The sequence below is a fragment of the Stylophora pistillata genome, chromosome 10 (assembly GCF_964205215.1).
Source record: "Stylophora pistillata chromosome 10, jaStyPist1.2, whole genome shotgun sequence".
Taxonomy (NCBI): Eukaryota; Metazoa; Cnidaria; class Anthozoa; order Scleractinia; family Pocilloporidae; genus Stylophora; species Stylophora pistillata.
Window position 1 is genome coordinate 14,461,056 of NC_142528.1, and position 18,492 is coordinate 14,479,547.

At 39.5% G+C, this 18,492-nt stretch overlaps 2 protein-coding genes across 2 annotated transcripts; one reads left to right on the top strand and one right to left on the bottom strand.

Moving 5' to 3' along the window:
- Nucleotides 1–706: 706 nt before the first annotated feature.
- Nucleotides 707–10,226, bottom strand: LOC111322846 (uncharacterized). Its single transcript, XM_022926046.2, has 6 exons — nucleotides 9,790–10,226; nucleotides 5,545–5,780; nucleotides 3,648–4,529; nucleotides 3,436–3,489; nucleotides 2,247–2,866; nucleotides 707–1,126 (listed from the first exon to the last, which is right to left on the bottom strand). Exons 1-6 carry the CDS (start codon nucleotides 10,122–10,124, stop codon nucleotides 836–838), a joined length of 2,418 nt encoding a protein of 805 aa, XP_022781781.2. The 5' UTR covers nucleotides 10,125–10,226; the 3' UTR covers nucleotides 707–835.
- Nucleotides 10,227–11,123: 897 nt separating this feature from the next.
- Nucleotides 11,124–17,982, top strand: LOC111322850 (small ribosomal subunit protein uS9). Its single transcript, XM_022926050.2, has 6 exons — nucleotides 11,124–11,208; nucleotides 11,301–11,333; nucleotides 12,721–12,822; nucleotides 14,963–15,059; nucleotides 16,213–16,260; nucleotides 17,784–17,982. The coding sequence occupies exons 2-6, from the start codon at nucleotides 11,301–11,303 to the stop codon at nucleotides 17,927–17,929; spliced, it is 426 nt and encodes a 141-aa protein (XP_022781785.1). The 5' UTR covers nucleotides 11,124–11,208; the 3' UTR covers nucleotides 17,930–17,982.
- Nucleotides 17,983–18,492: the final 510 nt, after the last annotated feature.

The window sequence follows — 18,492 nt, forward strand, 5'->3', positions numbered from 1 at the left end:
TATAGACTATCAAATGTCTCAGTTATTCTTAATTAAGAGCTAAGCGATTGCCTTAATTGAGGTCAAGCTCTGTTGTTTATAAATAAAAGTCTTGATATATCACAAAAATACATTTATGTAGGTTCTTTAACTTCTAGTCGCGAGTAACATGGTTAGCGACAGACCTGACTTCCGGTGTGGAAACAAAACACCTCCGGCGTCGTAAAACGTTAAGTCAATTATTAATAAAAGGTGTTATAAATTAACAGTTCTTTGCAAATGCGTCATTATGAAAAATTACAGCAAAAGTCGCGCGTTTAGTTCGTTTTATTAACGACATTCCGAAAATTTAACCGTCAACCATCGAATGACCTAAAATTTAACCGCCAAAAGGGCCCACTTTTAACCGTCAACCTAACCCCCCCCATGGAGACCCTCCTGGGGGGGTTTGCAGGATTTTGGTTGTGTCACCATAAAATTTACCCGATCTCCTCATAAAGGTCTATGTTCCCCCTCATTGACAGACAATTTTCTATAGTCCTCCCTTCATACTCTGTTGGCGATGACTGATCCCCCTCCGTTCTCCCTGAAAACCTTGTCATCCTCCCCAAAAATCCTTCGCCCCTTCCCCCCCACAGGTGATGAGTAAGGTTTAATCCCCTATATGTCTGAGTTACTTGTTGTTTTTTGTACCTGATGTTTCGTTTATCTTAAGGGGATACCAGACTGGACGCACCTGTGAGAGTTTTTAAAAAATCATAAAGCACATTGTTTAATATCTAGTACTGCCTACGTTTTAATGAGTCACCTCATTTGCATTTTCAACTGAGAAAGTAACCAGAAGAGGTTCAAATTCTCAATCAGAATTTACAATGACTCGAAAAAATTCTTTCACCATTAAAGCAGTAAAAATCATATAAAATAACACGAAACCGACTTTCTGATAAATTGGATTCTTATATTGACAGATCACGTGATGTTTTCCAGGAGGTAAAACTATACTCATCAGGTTCGGTGTCACGTGATGCACAAGAACCTCGCGCCAATCACGAGCACCGTCAGTTGCTTCCACTGACGAATAGAACGCGCATTTCCAGTAAGGATGATAAGTCACTTTAAGAAGAAGGTGCTCTGTCTTGTAGAAATTCTGGAAAAAAAAATTTCCAAAAAAAAGTGAGGATGCTAGTTGCTCAATGCCAAAAAATTAGGATATTTTGTCAAATAATTGAAACCACAAACCATTTTGATCACAGCATGACTTAGTTTTCATGGTTTAATTCCAGGGCCGTTGCTAGCATTAGGCAAGACGAGGCAATTGCCTCGTCTTGATTTTGGCCTTTTCCTTTGTTTTTTTTTTTTGCACCAGTATCGCTCGGCAATAAAAAAGTGAACTTCCACACTTGCCCAAGATTGACTTTTCTAAAGAAAAGTGCCACGGAAGATGCTTGAAAGAGCATTTCTGAGCCTCTAGATTTCAAAATTTTCTGGAGGAGGCATGCCAGACCCGAAACTTGCCTCGTCCTGTTCTGAAGTCTGGCTACGGCTCCGAATTCCAGGCTGTTCGCAACTGACTTAATGATTTTTCACTTACCGTACTCCTCGGGTTAACTGGCCAGGGTGCTTGTTTTAAATTTAGGGGAAAGTTCGACGCCTCTTTCTAGAGGGTGTCATTTTTTCCATTTTTTTCTCAAAAAACCTGGCCAAATATAACTCGCATTTTAAAGAGATAGCAGTAAGAGGTCTTCCGGCTGTGTTCACACTTGGTGCCCGAGCATTAGTACATGTACCAGGGCACCAGCACAAAATGGTGCTGGGTTCAGACACTGGGTATTCGATATATTAGTGCCCGGTTCAGTGCCCGAGCACAAGGTGTACGGGCACGGTGCCCAGATTCTGGCGTGGGTACTTGAAAAAAAAAAGGTGTGTTCACATTAGTACTCGTGAAGAATCGTACTTGGGCACCATGCTTGAGCACCAAGTGTGAACGCAGTCTTATTCTTATAGGCGGCGGTAGACCATAGGTAACTGGCTTTCAATGAAACCCTTGTGGCCTGGGGATAAACTAATTAATTCAGGAATTTACGGTATGCCTCAATCCTCAAACAGAAGGGCTAACGCTCGAAACTTCAGCTTTTGTAATCGTTACAGTGGCCAATTTACCACTTCAACTTTGTTGATATATCCAAATTATTTCGTTACTCCCACCGACGCAGCCCCAAACAGTTTCTTTCGAAACTATCAGCCTTTACTCAAACAGAAAAGCATACCTTGCTCCAGACTCGCTCAACTACATGGACATAAGCTTTGTAAAAGTTCCTTCCTACTTCCTCTTGCAGAACTCGTGAAAAAACACCTCCGGGGTGGAGCCCAAACTTTATATCCTCGAGGAAAGCTTTTTCTTTCACTCGCCTTTGGTTAACAAACCACTTTATCCTGAACTCATTTCCAGCGAGAAAATTGAGTAAGTTTCCGTCTGCATTTTTATTGGATACAACAATTTTGAAGGGTGGATGGTTAAAAGTGCTGTGAGGATTTACAGCGAATACCACTCTGTAGGTGAACAGTTGGGTAGATATCAACACAGCCTCACGTATGCCTTTTAAATCACCCGTGATAGCGCCAGGCACATGGACAAACTCAAAATATCCATAGTTCTCTTCGAATGTTCTGACGAAAACTTCGATGTCTCCTATGAAGGCCAGGTGCCTTAGCTGACAAACCTTCAGAACATGCGAAGGTAAAGCGATCCGGTATGTGGCAAGGAAACGAATGTTGTATAGACGTAACAAATCAGGAAACCAAGGTGTTATCTCGAGACTGAGTGGCAACATTTCCAAATAGTAGAGGGACAGCGAATCGTGATAGCCTCTGGAATAGGTGAGAATTCCTGGATAGCAGAAAGAACACAGTTGGAATTATAAAGTCTATTATAAATTCAAGATTAAATTATCTTCTCATGAACGACCTGCAGCTTTTCCCAATTTCGTAAGACGAAACCACTGAGAGAAGTGCAAGAAGAAATGATTGTTAACGTTTGTCCCAGCCAAATCTCACTTTCCTTACTGCACAGCTCACTCACACCCGTTTACGCTCCTTCGTGTTAAGGGTCTTTGCCCTCAAAAGCAACATTGATGACCCGGCGGGAACTCGAACCCAGATCTCTCGGTCTGAAGACCTACAAAGTTCCCGCTAAAATCCCAAATGTAGATAAAGACGAGGTTATGTTATGTTCATCGAATCTGTTTCCCCACAATATCCTCAGTTCCAAGGTATTGATACCAAGTGCACGTGGTTGTTTGACGGGCTAAGGGTATGCTGTCATTTGTGTCTTAGTCCGCAAATGTTCCGCACTGATTAATCAATCCAAAACTTACTGTAAAATTCATATTTTTTCTTTTCCCATTTATTTAGTCTTACAAGCGATTCTTAGCTGCCCTTCAAAATTTGAGGACTCACCGGGCTTTCTGCTGTAGTGAGGTAGAAGGGCTAGCGTTAAAGGATCACCAGTACCTGTAAAAAAAAACGACGTAAATTAATTCCTGTTTCCTAAACTTGTTCATGCACTGAGTGGGAAATATTGCGCACTGGGAAGAAAGAAAAACGTATACGTAATCGCTAATTAAGCCGCAAGGCAACTGAACAAAACAGAGCACTGAACATTTACTCACCCAAAGCTTTCTGTGCCAGAATCCGTCCATCGCTTGGATAAGTTTTCAATTCATTGAGAGCGTCAGGTAGATCCTGGATTTCGGTCACCGACAGACGGTAATTAATTTCCTGAAGTCGAAAGCTGAGGAAAACCGGTGTTACGACCAGCATCGTCGCAATTAAGACGACACGGCATTTGAAGAACCCTTTCGAAACTCTACACAAGGTTTCACAAAAGAAACGGAGGAAACATGAAAAAGAGATTGCCATCAGTAGAAGTCCACAAAAATGAATGCCATTCAAATAGCGAGTGGCTTCTATTTCTTTATGAAATGGAATCAAGTCGTAGAACCGACCTGAAAAAGTTCTTCCCAAAAAAAGAAACAAAGTCGCACAGAACAGTGCACCAAGCCAAGTAAGTATCATTCTTCGTTTAGCGCTATGGTACAATGTATTTCTGTCCTTCCTTCTCCATGTAAAACAGACACAAGGTAACCCTGCTATCACTCCGACAGTAATAAATGGAAATGATCTTTCGTGGTCAAAAACGTCCCCGGAAAATAACTTTCTAAGAATAAATCCAGCCTGGTAGCCGTTCTCACTGTCATTCTTCCAAGGTAAACCTCCAATGTATTTAAAATTTACTAACACTGGGATAATCCACCACGACAGCAAAGCAACAGTTAGAAAGTGCACGGAGCATGCGCGCGAGATTGAAGGCGACCATATTTTCCTTTTAAAAGGCAGTGGATTGGTAAACAAATCTACTACCAAGGTTACTCCGGTCACTATGCCAAGATAGATGCCGAAGAACGCATGCGCAGTGAAGTTGAGGACGACCAGTAACACTGTTTTATTTCTTGAGCCAAGGCCATATATAATGTACTTATACAGGAACCCAGCTGAAATGGAAAACAAGACCTCATGAAAAGTAAGGGCTTTAGTTGTAGTCAAGATAAGTTTTATGAGATAGAAATTAGAGTCTGGAAACTGTGAATCAAATGTCAACATGATTACGATCTAAGACTTCACAACTTCATCTTTAATTAAGTTTGCGCGAACTGTCAAAGTCGTTCCGATGTGCCAAGTAAGATTGTCGCATCAAACACCCGCCACAGGTTCACTCTCTCGTCCTTAAAGGGGCAACATTAAACACAATATTTAACAAGAACACTCACAGCGAGAACGATTTTCGACTGAGCTCAATGAAACCGACATTAAAACTGAGATTACAATGACGAACCAGACAAAGATATCACAAGTATCAGGTCGCCAACGAGGAAATACGAATGACCAAGTTGCAAGTCGGTTTTCTTTTCGCGTATGATTGGTTGAGGAAGTGAAGCATGCTTTTTGTACCGTAGTCACATAGCGTGACTAATCAGTCGCATGGCGTGATTGATCAGTCGCATAGCGTGACTAATCAGTAGCATAGCGTGACTAATCAGTCGCATAGCGTAACTAGTCAGTCACATAGCGTGACTAATCAGTCGCACAGCGTGACTAATCTGTCGCATAGTGTGACTAATCAGTCGCATTGCGTGACCAATCAGTCGTATAGTTTGACTAATCAGTCGCATGGCGTGACTAATCAAAGCCAGTGCAGAATAGTTTTCCCTTCAGTTTCTAGAGAAATTTGGGATTAAGTTGATTTTGCTACAGAAAGGTCTCTGATTGCTTCAGAAAACTTGTGACACCCTTTCGACCAATCAGATACCAAACTAAAGCCATTCGAGACCTGATCTCTCGCTTTTTCCCGCGTTCTAGGTAGCTTACGTGTTTGTACTTTGGCTCCGTGGCCACTGATTACCTGTTGTAACCCGTTGGATTTTAGTTTTACGATACTCTTTTGAAATGCATGCTTTCTACTTCGACAATCAATTAGATCGAGCTGCTCTTCAACAAGTAAGTATATACCTGCCATTGGAAATATAGCCATTCCATGAGCCTGTGTGAAGAGTCCATAATACTGAAATGCTTCCAGCTCCAATCCAAACTTTCGCCAGCTATTTATGGAATACACGCAAAGGGAAACCAAAGTCGCCTCCAATCGTGTCAGTCCTAGCTTACGCAGGCCAATCAACCATGTCCATGGCATTACTGAGAGAATGACGAGATACATCCATCGGAACAACAACAGGGGACTGATAAATCTGTAAACAGAATAGAATGGTTTAATTCCACAGAGAGCCGATGGTAACGACTTAGCTTACCTCCCTAAAGACCTCTCCGCAAAATAACTACATTTATTACACGACTCGGGCAGGCAGAGGGCCAATAACTAAAATCAACCAATCAAAATGCTCTATTGCCGGTCAATATTCTCTCAGTATTGGACCGGGCACTGTCCCGAATGGTCCCGAATGATACCGCACTTGTGTCCCTTCGAACTTCAGTCGTATAATAAATCTCTTATTAACCAAGCTCGCTCGGAACCGTACTGGAAGAATATCGGCCCTCGGTCTTTTTTGTACGGACCTCGCTGCGCCCGGTCCGTACTGTCAAGACCTCGGGCCGATATTCTCCCAGTACGGCCCTCGCACTTGGTTAATAAGATATATGTATGACTACATGCATTTGAATTTAATTATCCTTGAAATCAGCGTCTTGAAAAGTTTAATTCTCTTGTATTACTAAAAATGCTAGAAACAGCAACTATGCAGAGTGGGTCCTTCTCTATGATGATGAGAGCAATTTTATAATTGTACATGTGTCGAGGTAATCTGGAATTGCTTTTGTTTTGCGTTACTTTGCTCCACTTTCTCGATCAATCAGATTCAAAACTGATTGTTCACCCTCGTTTCCCAAGCCTCGAGCAGTTTGTTTGTTTTTACTTTGAGGTTTCATTGGCTACTCCTTCAATCTCGCACCATGAGTCAATTTTGTTTTGATTGACAGCCTGTGATTAAGTTGGTTCTGGTTTTTATGGCACCCAATCGAAATGCATTCTTAGAGTAACCAAGAAAGAAACACTGGATTGTGCTTTGACACTTATTCACTCGGTAATTGCGGAGATGGTTTCGATAATTGATTAAGTCTATCCTTGCCTTGCTGTCTCCAAAATGACCCAGACGGATCTAGTATGAATAGGCGGAAGTGACCTCTGCTTCCACAGTGTATACTCATTCCCACCTGTTCTGTGTGCTAAATTTGCTTTGACTTTTTTCTGATTGATAAAATTAAACAAATGAACGTAATCCCAGTTAACTTCTGATTACCCCATAACAGGTGTGATCACTTAAATCTTCTCCGTACTCTAAGTTGGCATTTACCTGAACATGCCCATTTTCTGCTATATCACTTGAACTCTGTTTAGTGGGTGAGCGAGTAAGTTCGTTATCAATTTGTCTTTTAATGATATTGCTCTTGCAGTTTATATAGTATTTACAGAATAAAGGTTGAGTGTCGTAACTGGTCGACAATCTTCGGTAATGAAATATTCCCATCAGGAATCAATCTTTAACTGAAAGGATGCAAAATACAGTAAGTATTTCGAAGTTATAATCTAACCAAAATATGGTCATGCGATTATATATATATATTTTTGCAACTGTCTCTAGGCCTTTCACAACGAGTTCACTTCTTTACATTAATCTTCTAGATGTCCTAACAGTAAATAATATCTATCGTTTTCTCACTCTAAAGTTTGCGCATCTATGTGGCATAAAGGGTTTGTACCAAGTGTAATTGATAAAATCTTTCATTATACCCCTAGTTGGCAAGAAACAGTACAACACAAGGTGTGCGTCAAAGCAACATTTCTGCAAACTTCATCATCGAAATTTCTGAACCAACAAAGACGAAAAAACACTTCAGTATCAAGCAATAGATCCCTGGCAAGAAATCCCATATTACTTGAAAGACATGAATACATTCTCTTTTACCAAATAATTGAAACGTTATTTACTGTCAGAACAGCACAGCAAGTACCTTGAATAGAAATCCTGGTATCTGTCTTGTGTCAGAGTAATGCTACATTATCTAATAAGTCTGGTTCCTTTTTATCTTGTTACTCTTTTTATAGTAGTAAAGAACCGAGTTTGAATGGGTAGAGGCTACTAGCTAGAAATCCTCAACTAGCAACTAAGCTCCTGTAGTGATTAAAATATGTTTTTACAAATTGACTTTTAATTATGAGTAGTTTTCGCGGAATTATTTCACTTAATATACCTTTTACGAGTAAAAAAGGAGTCGCTGTTTTTTTGTTTGTTTGTTCGTTGGTACTACAAAGAAGATGCAGAGATAAAAAGTGAATTCACTTCTGATTAAATAAATTTTGATGTTGCACATCCTAAGATCTACTCAACCCATAAATCTTCAAATTCAGGCCAGCGGCAAGCCGCGACTAATAAGTCTAGTAAACCGAAAAGTTGTATAATCCGTTCAAGGTTTGATGGAGAATAATCAGCTTTGATAGCAAACACGGCTATATTTATACAGTTTTGTTCAGCTCTTGGAATCACACTCGCCGGTGACATCGCACGTTAGGGCATCCTCGGCACTAATGAACCAACTATTGTTTTATGACACTAAGCTGTTTGCTCTCCCAGAAGAGTAAAAATATTCGAATGAATTTAGCAATATCGAGCAAAAATTACGAGGAATACCCCACTGGAATTGCCTTTCCGTCGACAAAAAATTTTCCCATGGTAAATCTGAGTGCCATTTCTCTTTTCCAAAATTTTTCCACCAGCGTAAGAGCTTTTTCGCGGAGTTATCATCATCATCATCATAAACTTTATTTCATCTCGTATTTTAGAGTAGCTTGTTGGAGCTAATATCTTCGAGAAAACATAAAATGGAGATTATCCATATATATTCATACATATATCTGTACAAGAGCTAAAATAGTTAGTTATGATGTTTACAGGTGAAGTCTTTGCTTAAGCTTATTCTGGCAAGCGCGAGGTCTTTTTTTCTTTTTTTTTTTTTCTTGGTCTTTTGCATTGCTTAGCAGCTTTACCTTGATGGGTAGTCACGTCTCTTGCCAATGTGATGACCGTTATTAAGTTTCCTAAAGGTGTAATCGAAACTAAGAAACAAAGATATTCACACAGGGCTGTTTAGTCTACCTTCTTTATACTCGAATACTGAAATTTCGGAAGAGAGATATCTGCAAAAGTTTTATTCTTTCCCATGATTTCTGTTGCTTTTTTCGAATGTTCTCGAAGTTCGTTTGTGATCGTGAAGGTTATACCAAATCCTTCATGGTTGAACTTCTTTCAAGTTAGCCTTCAAATGGTCAATATCATCGATCTATTTTTGAGATGGCACGTTCTATTTTAGTCCATCTGGCATTCGAATCCTGTTAAAGGTTTGTCAGATCTTCTCGAAGTTTTCCCACTTTTTTCAGTCTAAAAAGTCCCTTTACGCAGATTTCAGTTTTATTAAACCTTCGACTTCGAGCTCTAAGTGCTTGGCTGTCAACAACTCGTTTCCTTCGTTCACTCGAGCTCACGAATTGCTCGCGATTGCGAACTTTTACCAGAAATATGTGACATTGATTTAGCCTGGGAAAGTTTACATTCCACTGGAAAAAAAATCTCTATCGAGAGTTCGTCAACACTTGAGTTTACTCTTTGATTCTCGCTTGCTTCCTCAAAAACATTTGCTAAATTTCGCCGTAACAACTCGAACAAAAATGCCACTGGATTGAATCAATTATAAATTTCAATAACACAAATAAGATAAAAACATTTTTTTCCCAGTTATCAGGCAACTGGAATGTTTTTCACTCTGCACAAGATCATGAACCGAAGGCAGGTACTTAGGGAGACATGATGGAACACACTGTACACTGAGACTAACACTGTGTCTTTCTTTTTAAAAATGTACTAAATAGGTAATGACAGACAGAAGAAAAACCATTGTCCCGAATGGGATAGCTTCTAAATACTCTGGACAATCATTTTGAAATGCCTGACCTTCAGAAACATTATAATTCAGTCATTATGAGCCAACACAATCAGATGCAATGGGTTATGCTCGGTCGGTCATGGAGTCCCCAACTTTACCCGTAACAATGATGTTTTCAGCTTGATACTTGCCTTGTTTTTTCTAACAAGTCACATCTACTGGAGAGTTTATGATTCAAATTTACCCTAAGTTTTCGATTGCCATAACGTTTTGACCCGGATAGGATGAAAAGTAATAGGTACTTACGATTCTGTGAGGATCATCAAGATGGATGTAACTAAACACGGAAATGGATTATACGCGAGGAAGAAAGGGTAACCCAACGTGACTTCGTCGAACCAAAAATCCGTTGCTCCACTTTGAAGTAGTTCCTTCAGGTAGAGGATTTCTATCTGATGAGAATACATGTCCCCTCCATCGGCGTAACCGATTTCACTGGTCAGATATGGATTACAGTTTAACACCAAGGCGAGGAAAACCGTTGAACTTACCGATAACACAATCAGTAAACTAAGCCATTGTGGAATATCGTCGCCTTCATCAGTCATAGATTTTTGACAAGAAGTTGAAAAGTTGCTCATCGTGAAGATGGGAGAATTATCGAAGGTCTCGGCTTAGACCTTCCACTGAGCGACTCTGACCCGCCTTAGCAAGCTAAATGAAATGGGTACCTGCAAGTTCCGGGGAAGTTTCCGGAAAGTTCATTGGGAAGTTCTCAATCATTAATTTCTTTCTGACTTTGATCAGGGTGTTAAATTTCCACCCACGCAGGAAATGTTTTCAGATTCAAAAGGCCCAAAAAATACTCAAAACTTTAACCCACAAATCCCATTTTTTTTTTCATTGAAATGAGCGGTGTAGTCTCCGACTTCGTAAAAAAACGTGTACGACCTGTTTCTGCATATATGGTGGGCATGTTAAGCAGCGGCGATGTTTAATTTTCAGGACATAACTTTGATTTACACCATCCGAGCCATATAAGCCACAGGTTCTATCACCTTCCAATGTAAAATCAGAAGAAAACCGTGTATGCCTATCCTGTTTGATTACATAGAAAAATTTTAAAAAAAGAAGAAAATAAAAAAGAGGGAAAAGCACAGTGCATGGATTTGAACTCGCTTGCGATTTAAGTACTGGTGGTCGATTTTTCTGCTCTTGGTCGCTTGTTGCATGAAAGGTCAAAGATAGCCATCCGATGCACGGATTGGAAACAGATACTCTTTTTCCGGGGAGACGTAAGGGTATTTTTGCGGAAATTCTAGCACGTTCATAGAAAAATTTGACAATAATGTGTTTTATTGATTTATTATTACGTCGAGAGGTTGAAACGTCGCGGCCCACACTGGAAGTGACTGCTTGGTAATACAACTGACTACATTATTTTTGCACCTAAATTATTATGAGGTTCAGATGACACGAGAAGAATGGAAATAATCGCTGAGTGAACAAACTCCATATTTGAGAAAATATCGAGAGTTTTCATCGCTTGCGAGTGGCATCGTTTTATTGGCGCCTCTCTTTTCCCTGACTTCCTAGACCGGAGTCCTTCCAATTTCGTTATTCCTGATTTTCTTTGTAGCCTCGTTTCTATGCGTTTCGCCATATTGGTGCATGCGCTGACTGTGTTTTTTCTCTTGCTTCGACTCTCTCGAGCTTATCGGAAAGGTATTGAAGTTTAGTATAGTTAATTTGAAATTATTCACTTATTATAGCTTGGAATTGCTTCTGATTTCGCGTTATTTGTCGTTTTTTTTAAGATGAGTCAATCAGTACAAGTTTTTGGACGAAAGGTTAGTAGAAATGGAGAGAATTATTGCGAACAATGTAGGTTTGTTAGTAACACGTGTATACAAATATGGCGGCCGTGATGTCCAATAGGTGCCATTCTAATTTATGGTGATATCTGAAGTTTAAGACGTCAACCGAAAGTCACAGTGGTCTTTGTCAGTTGTGGGAGGGGGTGTCAGCAATTTTGTTTTGAGACCTCTGTCGGTAGTTTTGTTGCTGGATTTCGAAACAACTTTCAGGTTAAATAGTTTTTGGCTCGTCTTTGGTTTTCTTTAGTAGAAAAAGAGACTTAAATGTGGCGTCCCACATTGTGTTGTCGTTTAATTTCGACGTAAAACCAAGTCACATTTGTCCCATAACTTTGTTGACATTTACAAAGCCGAAAAGTCTTTAAATTTCCTTGTGAATCTTATAATAGGCCATTCTACCTGATATCCGCACCCCCCCTTTTGAAGGACTGGGATTTCTAAGGGGGAGGGGGGTCAATGCTATGTTTTTTCTTAGGGGGGCTGAACCATATTTCTGAGAGGAGTCGCCATAAAATACCCTTGACAGAAATTCTCACAAGTAGTTTCTGAAGGGGGTTCAATTGGTTTGCTTAATAGCTACATAAAATTCTGAAGGGGGTAATTTCAGGCAATTCTGAAGGGGTTAAAAAATATCTTTTCTGGAGGGGTGTTACAGGAAAGCCTTCAATAGAGGGGGTGCGGATTTGACATGGAGTGGCCCAATTCAATGTGTGTCATGATTCATCCCAAATTCAACTAAATATGCCGCCAGGGAGTTCAAATGAGAATGCATGTACTTTTTCAAATTATGAAGATAAATATAAATATATTCAACTTGCTGAAGCCGTGATTATGTCCCTAAAACTTATTGAGTCAACTTGATACTTAAATTAACCTTTTATCCCCAAGGTGATTAGCATGTATTTTTTGTAACAGTATTACCCCTGAATCAAGCATTAATGACATGAGAATTATAGAAATTATCTCCAATTAAAGAAACTATCGATAGTTGTTCACACCGTAGGAAATGTATAGAGAACAGTATGGAGTAAATGCATACTGATGTTAGCTTGTAAAGGGTTAAAGCTGTGATATTCTATTTTTAATTAGTTTTCTAATGGTGAGACACATGCTGAGACAAAAATATATAGTTGCTGGTAGTTACAAGCTAGTGTGACGATGTGGCACTTACTGTATATTCCTTGTTGCCTTGAGATTTGCTGCCACTGCTCTGCTAAGAGTTTTACATAGTTAAAAGAAGGTTTCATCTAGTTTATTTAATTACAATTCATCTCCTGATTTCGGTACCAGAAAATCTTGTGCGTAGACTGACTGTTAATGAAGTGACACATTTACTAAACATCTTGATCCCTCTGTTCAGAAAACAGCAACTGCTGTTGCCTTCTGCAAACGTGGAAATGGCCTCGTCAAGATTAATGGATGTCCACTGCACTTAGTAGAACCTTCTACTCTCCGTATGAAGGTCTGTACATGTTAAAGATGTTCATATTTACGAATTATTTTTTCGCTTATTAACCCTTTAACCCCTAAAAGTGACAAGTGTCTTATTTCTCCTTAAAATATCAGCCCTGAGTCAAACATTAAGGAAATGATCACCAACTAAAGAAGCTTCCAGTTGGCTTTTTAGCTCAGTTGGTAGAGCACTGCACCGGTTTTGAGAGGTCATGGGTTTGAATCCCGTAAAGGCCTGAATTTTTTTCAGGCCTTATTTTTATTACTGCTTAAGTAGTGCTCATAACTGCAAAGATTGCGCTCATACTAAGAAGCACTTGATTGTCAAACAAATTCTCTTTGTCAGCACCTTGGTAAATGTATAGAGAACAGTATATGAGAATTTGCATAGGGATGTTAAGGTGTAAAGGGTGTAAACAAGATTGCTGACTTTTTTCATACACACTGTACTTTGAAAGTCCACTTTTTTAATTTACCTAATCATTCTAAGCAACATATTGCAATCTGTGGTCTTTCCTTACACTTAGGTAGCACGGAAAGCCGTAAAAATCTTGAACAAAAGTTCATCTTTCAAACCGGCAGTCTAAATCCCACAGGGATCAATGAACGCTTTTCATTCCACTAATTTATTCTTGTTTTTCTTGTTGCCATGTTCCCACCAATAATGTAGCTCCATTCTCTGCCTTTAAAAGCTCACACAACCCACAATTCCTCTATTCGCTCCAACAAAGGGCTAACGCTCAAAACATCAGCTTTTGTAATCGTTACAGTGGCCAATTTACCACTTCAACTTTGTTGATATATCCAAATTATTTTGTTACTCTCACCGACGCAGCCCCAAACAGTTTCTTTCAAAACTATCAGCCTTTATTTTTTTTTTTTTTGGAGATTAGCTAATTGTCAGGCTTTTATTGACAACTATGGATACAGGCTTGCACGTTTTACTAAATACAGTCGAGGCTCTCTTAACAGATGTTCGCGTAAGCGGACAGCTCTACTTACGGCCGCCTTGTTTGAAACCCTGTTTTAACTTCCATACAAAATCTGTATTTTTACATTCTCGTAAGTGGACATTCCCATAAGCGGCCGCAGACACTTTCAGGGATTACGACTTAGACTTTTTCTTTGTTTTTAAGCTCTTGTAAGCGGACACAGTGTTTTCAAAATCAACCATCGGCCATCGCATCTGATGGAACCTTTGCGATTTGCGACGCCTACTTTGTGTTTGGAAGATAATAAAATGAATAAAGGTTTTGATAAAAGAGCAAGGTGTCCACAAAAGACTTTTTGAGAAAAAACCCTTGAAGTTTCCCTTGGGAATTTCGCGAAAACCTCTCTTGAATCCTCTGCAATATGTCGAATGACCGCTAAGGAGTCCGGCTCAATCTTTGGTACAATGTGGGCAGCAGTTTCTTACTGCAGGTATACTGTATCAAATGCTGCAGTGTGTTGCTGAGAACAAGGCAAAGATTCAGTTTAACTTTGCTATTTCAAAATTACTTTATTGAACCAAAGAGATGCAATGTTGTGACAGAGTTATTAAAAGCATCTAGATTTACCAGTGTTCTAGATGTCTAAAATCTGCTCATTTGCGTCTCAAAATACTGGAAAATGAGTCTCGGAGAGTCTTGAAATTCAAAATTTTCTGGGGGGGGGCATGCCCCCAGACCTCCCTAGGAGGCAAGGCTCTTCAGGCCTTGCAACTCCTACTCCATTTAGTGCAACTTCTACTTTCAAAAGTTGTGAAAACACTGGGACACCCAAAAGAAAATCAACCACCTCTGTACAGTATCTTGTTTTTATCAATCAACCATTTTTCATTGCCATTCGTCACAATGATTTTACAATAATTACAGTATCATATTTCAATGTTTGCTTTGTCATCATCCAAGTCCATGTACATTTCAAAGCATATGCACTAGTGACTGGGTATTGTTAGCTGGGCAAGCCCCCGTAAGCGGCCATCTATCCCCTACACCTCTAGTGGCCGATTACAAGAACCATTCTCGTAAGTGGCCAGCTCTAGTTACGGACATTTTTATCCCATCCCGAAGGTGTCCAGCTTCAACTGTAACAAGCTCTAACTGTGAAAATGTAACAGAATTTGGCTAGCAGAAGATACAATTTGTTGATTTGTTTCTGCACCACAGGTTCAGGAGCCCATCCTTCTTCTTGGCAAGGAGAGGTTCGAGGGTGTTGACATCCGTGTCAGAGTGAAAGGTGGTGGGCATGTATCCAGGGTCTATGGTAAGTCCTTTTTGATGCACAAATTGCAAATATTTTTTCCCAGTGGATTTTCATTTTTATATACTTCTGTCTCTAATCATCATAATGACCTGAGAAAAAGGAACAGAAAAAGCAAATGTGTTTTATAAAATCTTTAACCATAGGTAGAATTCTATGTAATGTAAATTTATGTTGTCAAGAAGTAGAGGAAGTAGAAACTTATGGTGTAGATTGTTGGACAATTATGGTCATAGGTGTGAAGTTCTGGTATGATCTGATGATTGCAATCGTAGTAGGAGATGAAGCAGTGTCAGTTTCTCGCTGATTGACAGCTGTTGTTGGTTATATAAGCAACACTGCACTTACTATCTGTTTGTAGGTGTAATAATCCACATTGGATGTTGGGAGAACATGATGAAATTTTGTTCATCCGGAAAGCGATTTGCAAACTTTTTGAGTGTCATCCCAATATTTCAAGCAGGTTATTACAGAGGGTAAACCAAGAGAATGTTCAGTCTATTGCTTTCTTAAAATAAGCTCAAAACAAAACCTAGTATGCTTCAATTTTCTATGGGTTTACCTGTGCTATGTGCAACAGGTTTTTTTGGTCATTCAGAGCACTTATAGTATCTTAGTTATTTTATTGTGTATTTTATGCAGGGCTTGAAATTGCACCTGTATCGGGTTCATTTGCGTATTAAGATTTCACTTTTGTGACTAAAATTTCTCCATTGGTGGCAATTTTGCGACTGTTTTACAGCCTAGCTTATAAATAAATCATTTAACAGCCTTGTGTCTTACTTGTTACTGGTTGCTGTTGTTTTATCTGAAAAATCCTGTGAAATTCAAGTTAAACGTTGTGTGACTTTTATCATTGATTTCTTGCTGAGAAACGTATTGCAGGTGCACTTTTTCAGAAATACATCATTCGATGCACATGAAATTTCTAGGAAATCTTCGTTTCTAATTTCTGGTTCTGGTAGAAGTAGGCTACTTTTGCGACCAAAATTTTCGAACTTTCAACTAAATCTTAGGAATTACTTGCAAATTGCGATTGACAATTTTTTTTAATTTCAAGCCCTGTTATGGGATTTATTTTACCAGTAGACATGTGTGTTGCCATGCATAGAGTGTCCATTTGTGTAACAATCTTTTTTTTTTTTTCTTTTCACAGCTATCCGTCAAGCCATTTCAAAGGCCTTGGTGGCTTATTACCAAAAATGTGAGTACAGTGGTGCTCTGTTAAAAAGCTAGACTTTTTAGTAAGACTTAAAAGCTTGCAACTCTTAGTGGTTATGCTGGTATTTGCGCTAACTAATATTTATCCCTGACAGAATGGGAAACTTTTGGTAACTGATCATGGTCAATCATTGTTTGGTAACCAAAAATAGTTATATTTGGGTATCTTGTTTGGTATCGTGTGATCATGTTTTCTCATGTTCGGTTTGAGTGTAGATATCAGCCATATGTCTCAAAGAGCAGTGCAATTCTCAGTTGAGTGTAAAAATGATCCATGATTACTTTGTTTTGGTTTAATACATTATATGATAACTCCCCTCTACAACAATCAGATTCAAAATCGTGACCAATGTGGTTTCGTCTATTTTGTATTTCCGTGGACACCTTGCGATGTTTTCCTTCTGATTGGCTGTTGTGATTGCGTTGATTTTGATTTTACAACATTAGTTGACATACGATGAATATATGAAGTTCATATATTTTGAACTGCGGTTATAGATACGTATGATGCACGATCTTCATATATTCATCGTATCTGATTTATCATCACGGGTTTATTACGAATCAACTTAATGGCCTGCTCCCAGTTGGCTTGTTAGCTCAATTGGTAGAGTGCTGCACTAGTATTGCAGAGCTCAGTGGTTCGAATCCCGTACAGGCCTGATTTTTTTCAGGTCTGATTTTCGCTATTGCATAAATGGCGCTCTCTACTGCGAGGATCGTGCATCATACGTATTAGTTGACATGTGTTCTAAAATCCCCTGTTAACCCTTTAACTCTTATGAGTGATCAAGACAGAATTTCTCCTGACAATATCAATAGAATATCAAACAGACATGTGATATTCTATTGATATTTCACTATCCATTGGGCCCAGTTAGCCCAATGGACAGTGCGCTGGACTGTTGTGCAGGAAGTCGAGGGTTCGAGCCCCGGCCGGACCAACACTCAAGGTCTTAAAATAATTGAGAAGAACTTGCTACCTTTCTATAACATCAAGAAATGGTTAGATACTCTAGTCTTCTCGGATAGGGACGAATAAATGGAGGTTCCGTCTCCTGCAGGGTTGGGTGCAGGAGACGTTAATTTCCCTCGCACGAGATTACTGTGTGATGGATGTTCCTCCCCTGGGGTGAGATGGGTGGGTTTACTGGGCCCACAGTAATTGGCACAAGCTGTTGCAGTGTCCCTGCCAGTCGGCGAAGCTAAGAAACTAAACTTGATGAGAATAAAGAAAAACATCAATTAAGGGATTATTACCAGTAGTTGATCCAATACCAAATTCTCAATACTAACATCATAAGAATTGAATGCTAGACAGTAAGGAGTATTATTAACAAGATCTGGGAGTGAAAGGGTTATGATGTTATGCAACCCACAAACAATTTTTCAATTGAACTTATTAATGCTGCTGGCTTTTTGGGTTCATCAATGAGTAGAAAATGGTTTGGCTTCCCTCTGCAATTGGATTGGATGTGAGAATGCTCTCCCCCTTTTTTTTTTCAGATGTGGATGAGGTGTCTAAGAAGGAGATCCGTGACATCCTCGTTCAGTATGACCGTTCCCTGTTAGTGGCTGACCCACGCCGTGCAGAAGCCAAGAAATTCGGTGGACCAGGAGCCCGCTCACGCTACCAGAAATCTTACCGTTAACTTTCTTATCTACTTGCAGTTGAAGATCAATAAAATCTACTAGTTTGATGGAATAGTTGTTTGTACGCTCTCTCTCTTTTTTTTTTCCTCTTTCTTTCCCTCTCTTTTGGAGCAGCAGGTTTTTTCTTAATTGACTTGACTTCCTTTAGCATTCACTTTCTCATTGTTTTTCGACAGCATCGTTCATTGAGGAAATGGTAACTTCATTCCCGTTTCTGCAGCACGAAATGAAGGATAAAGTGAGGTGACCTCTGCCCTCGAATCAAGTGGTCCAAACCACTAAGACTTCTTCATTTCTATGGAATGGAGCGTCGAAGAATACTGCCTTTGAAAGGATGCTGGTCCTTTACAAATTTTGCCCCTAGCTTTTCGACTGTTTGCTCTGAAAACTCAGCGGTTTCCATCTTGCATCCTGGGCGAAGAGTGAAACTGTGAGGGTAAAGTGACTATCCCAAGAACAGGATGACCCACCCACCCCATAAGAATCATAATACTTTTTTCTGGAGTTACCTCTCTACGCGTGTTAGTATCATAAACAAGTTTCAACCCACATACCCACCACA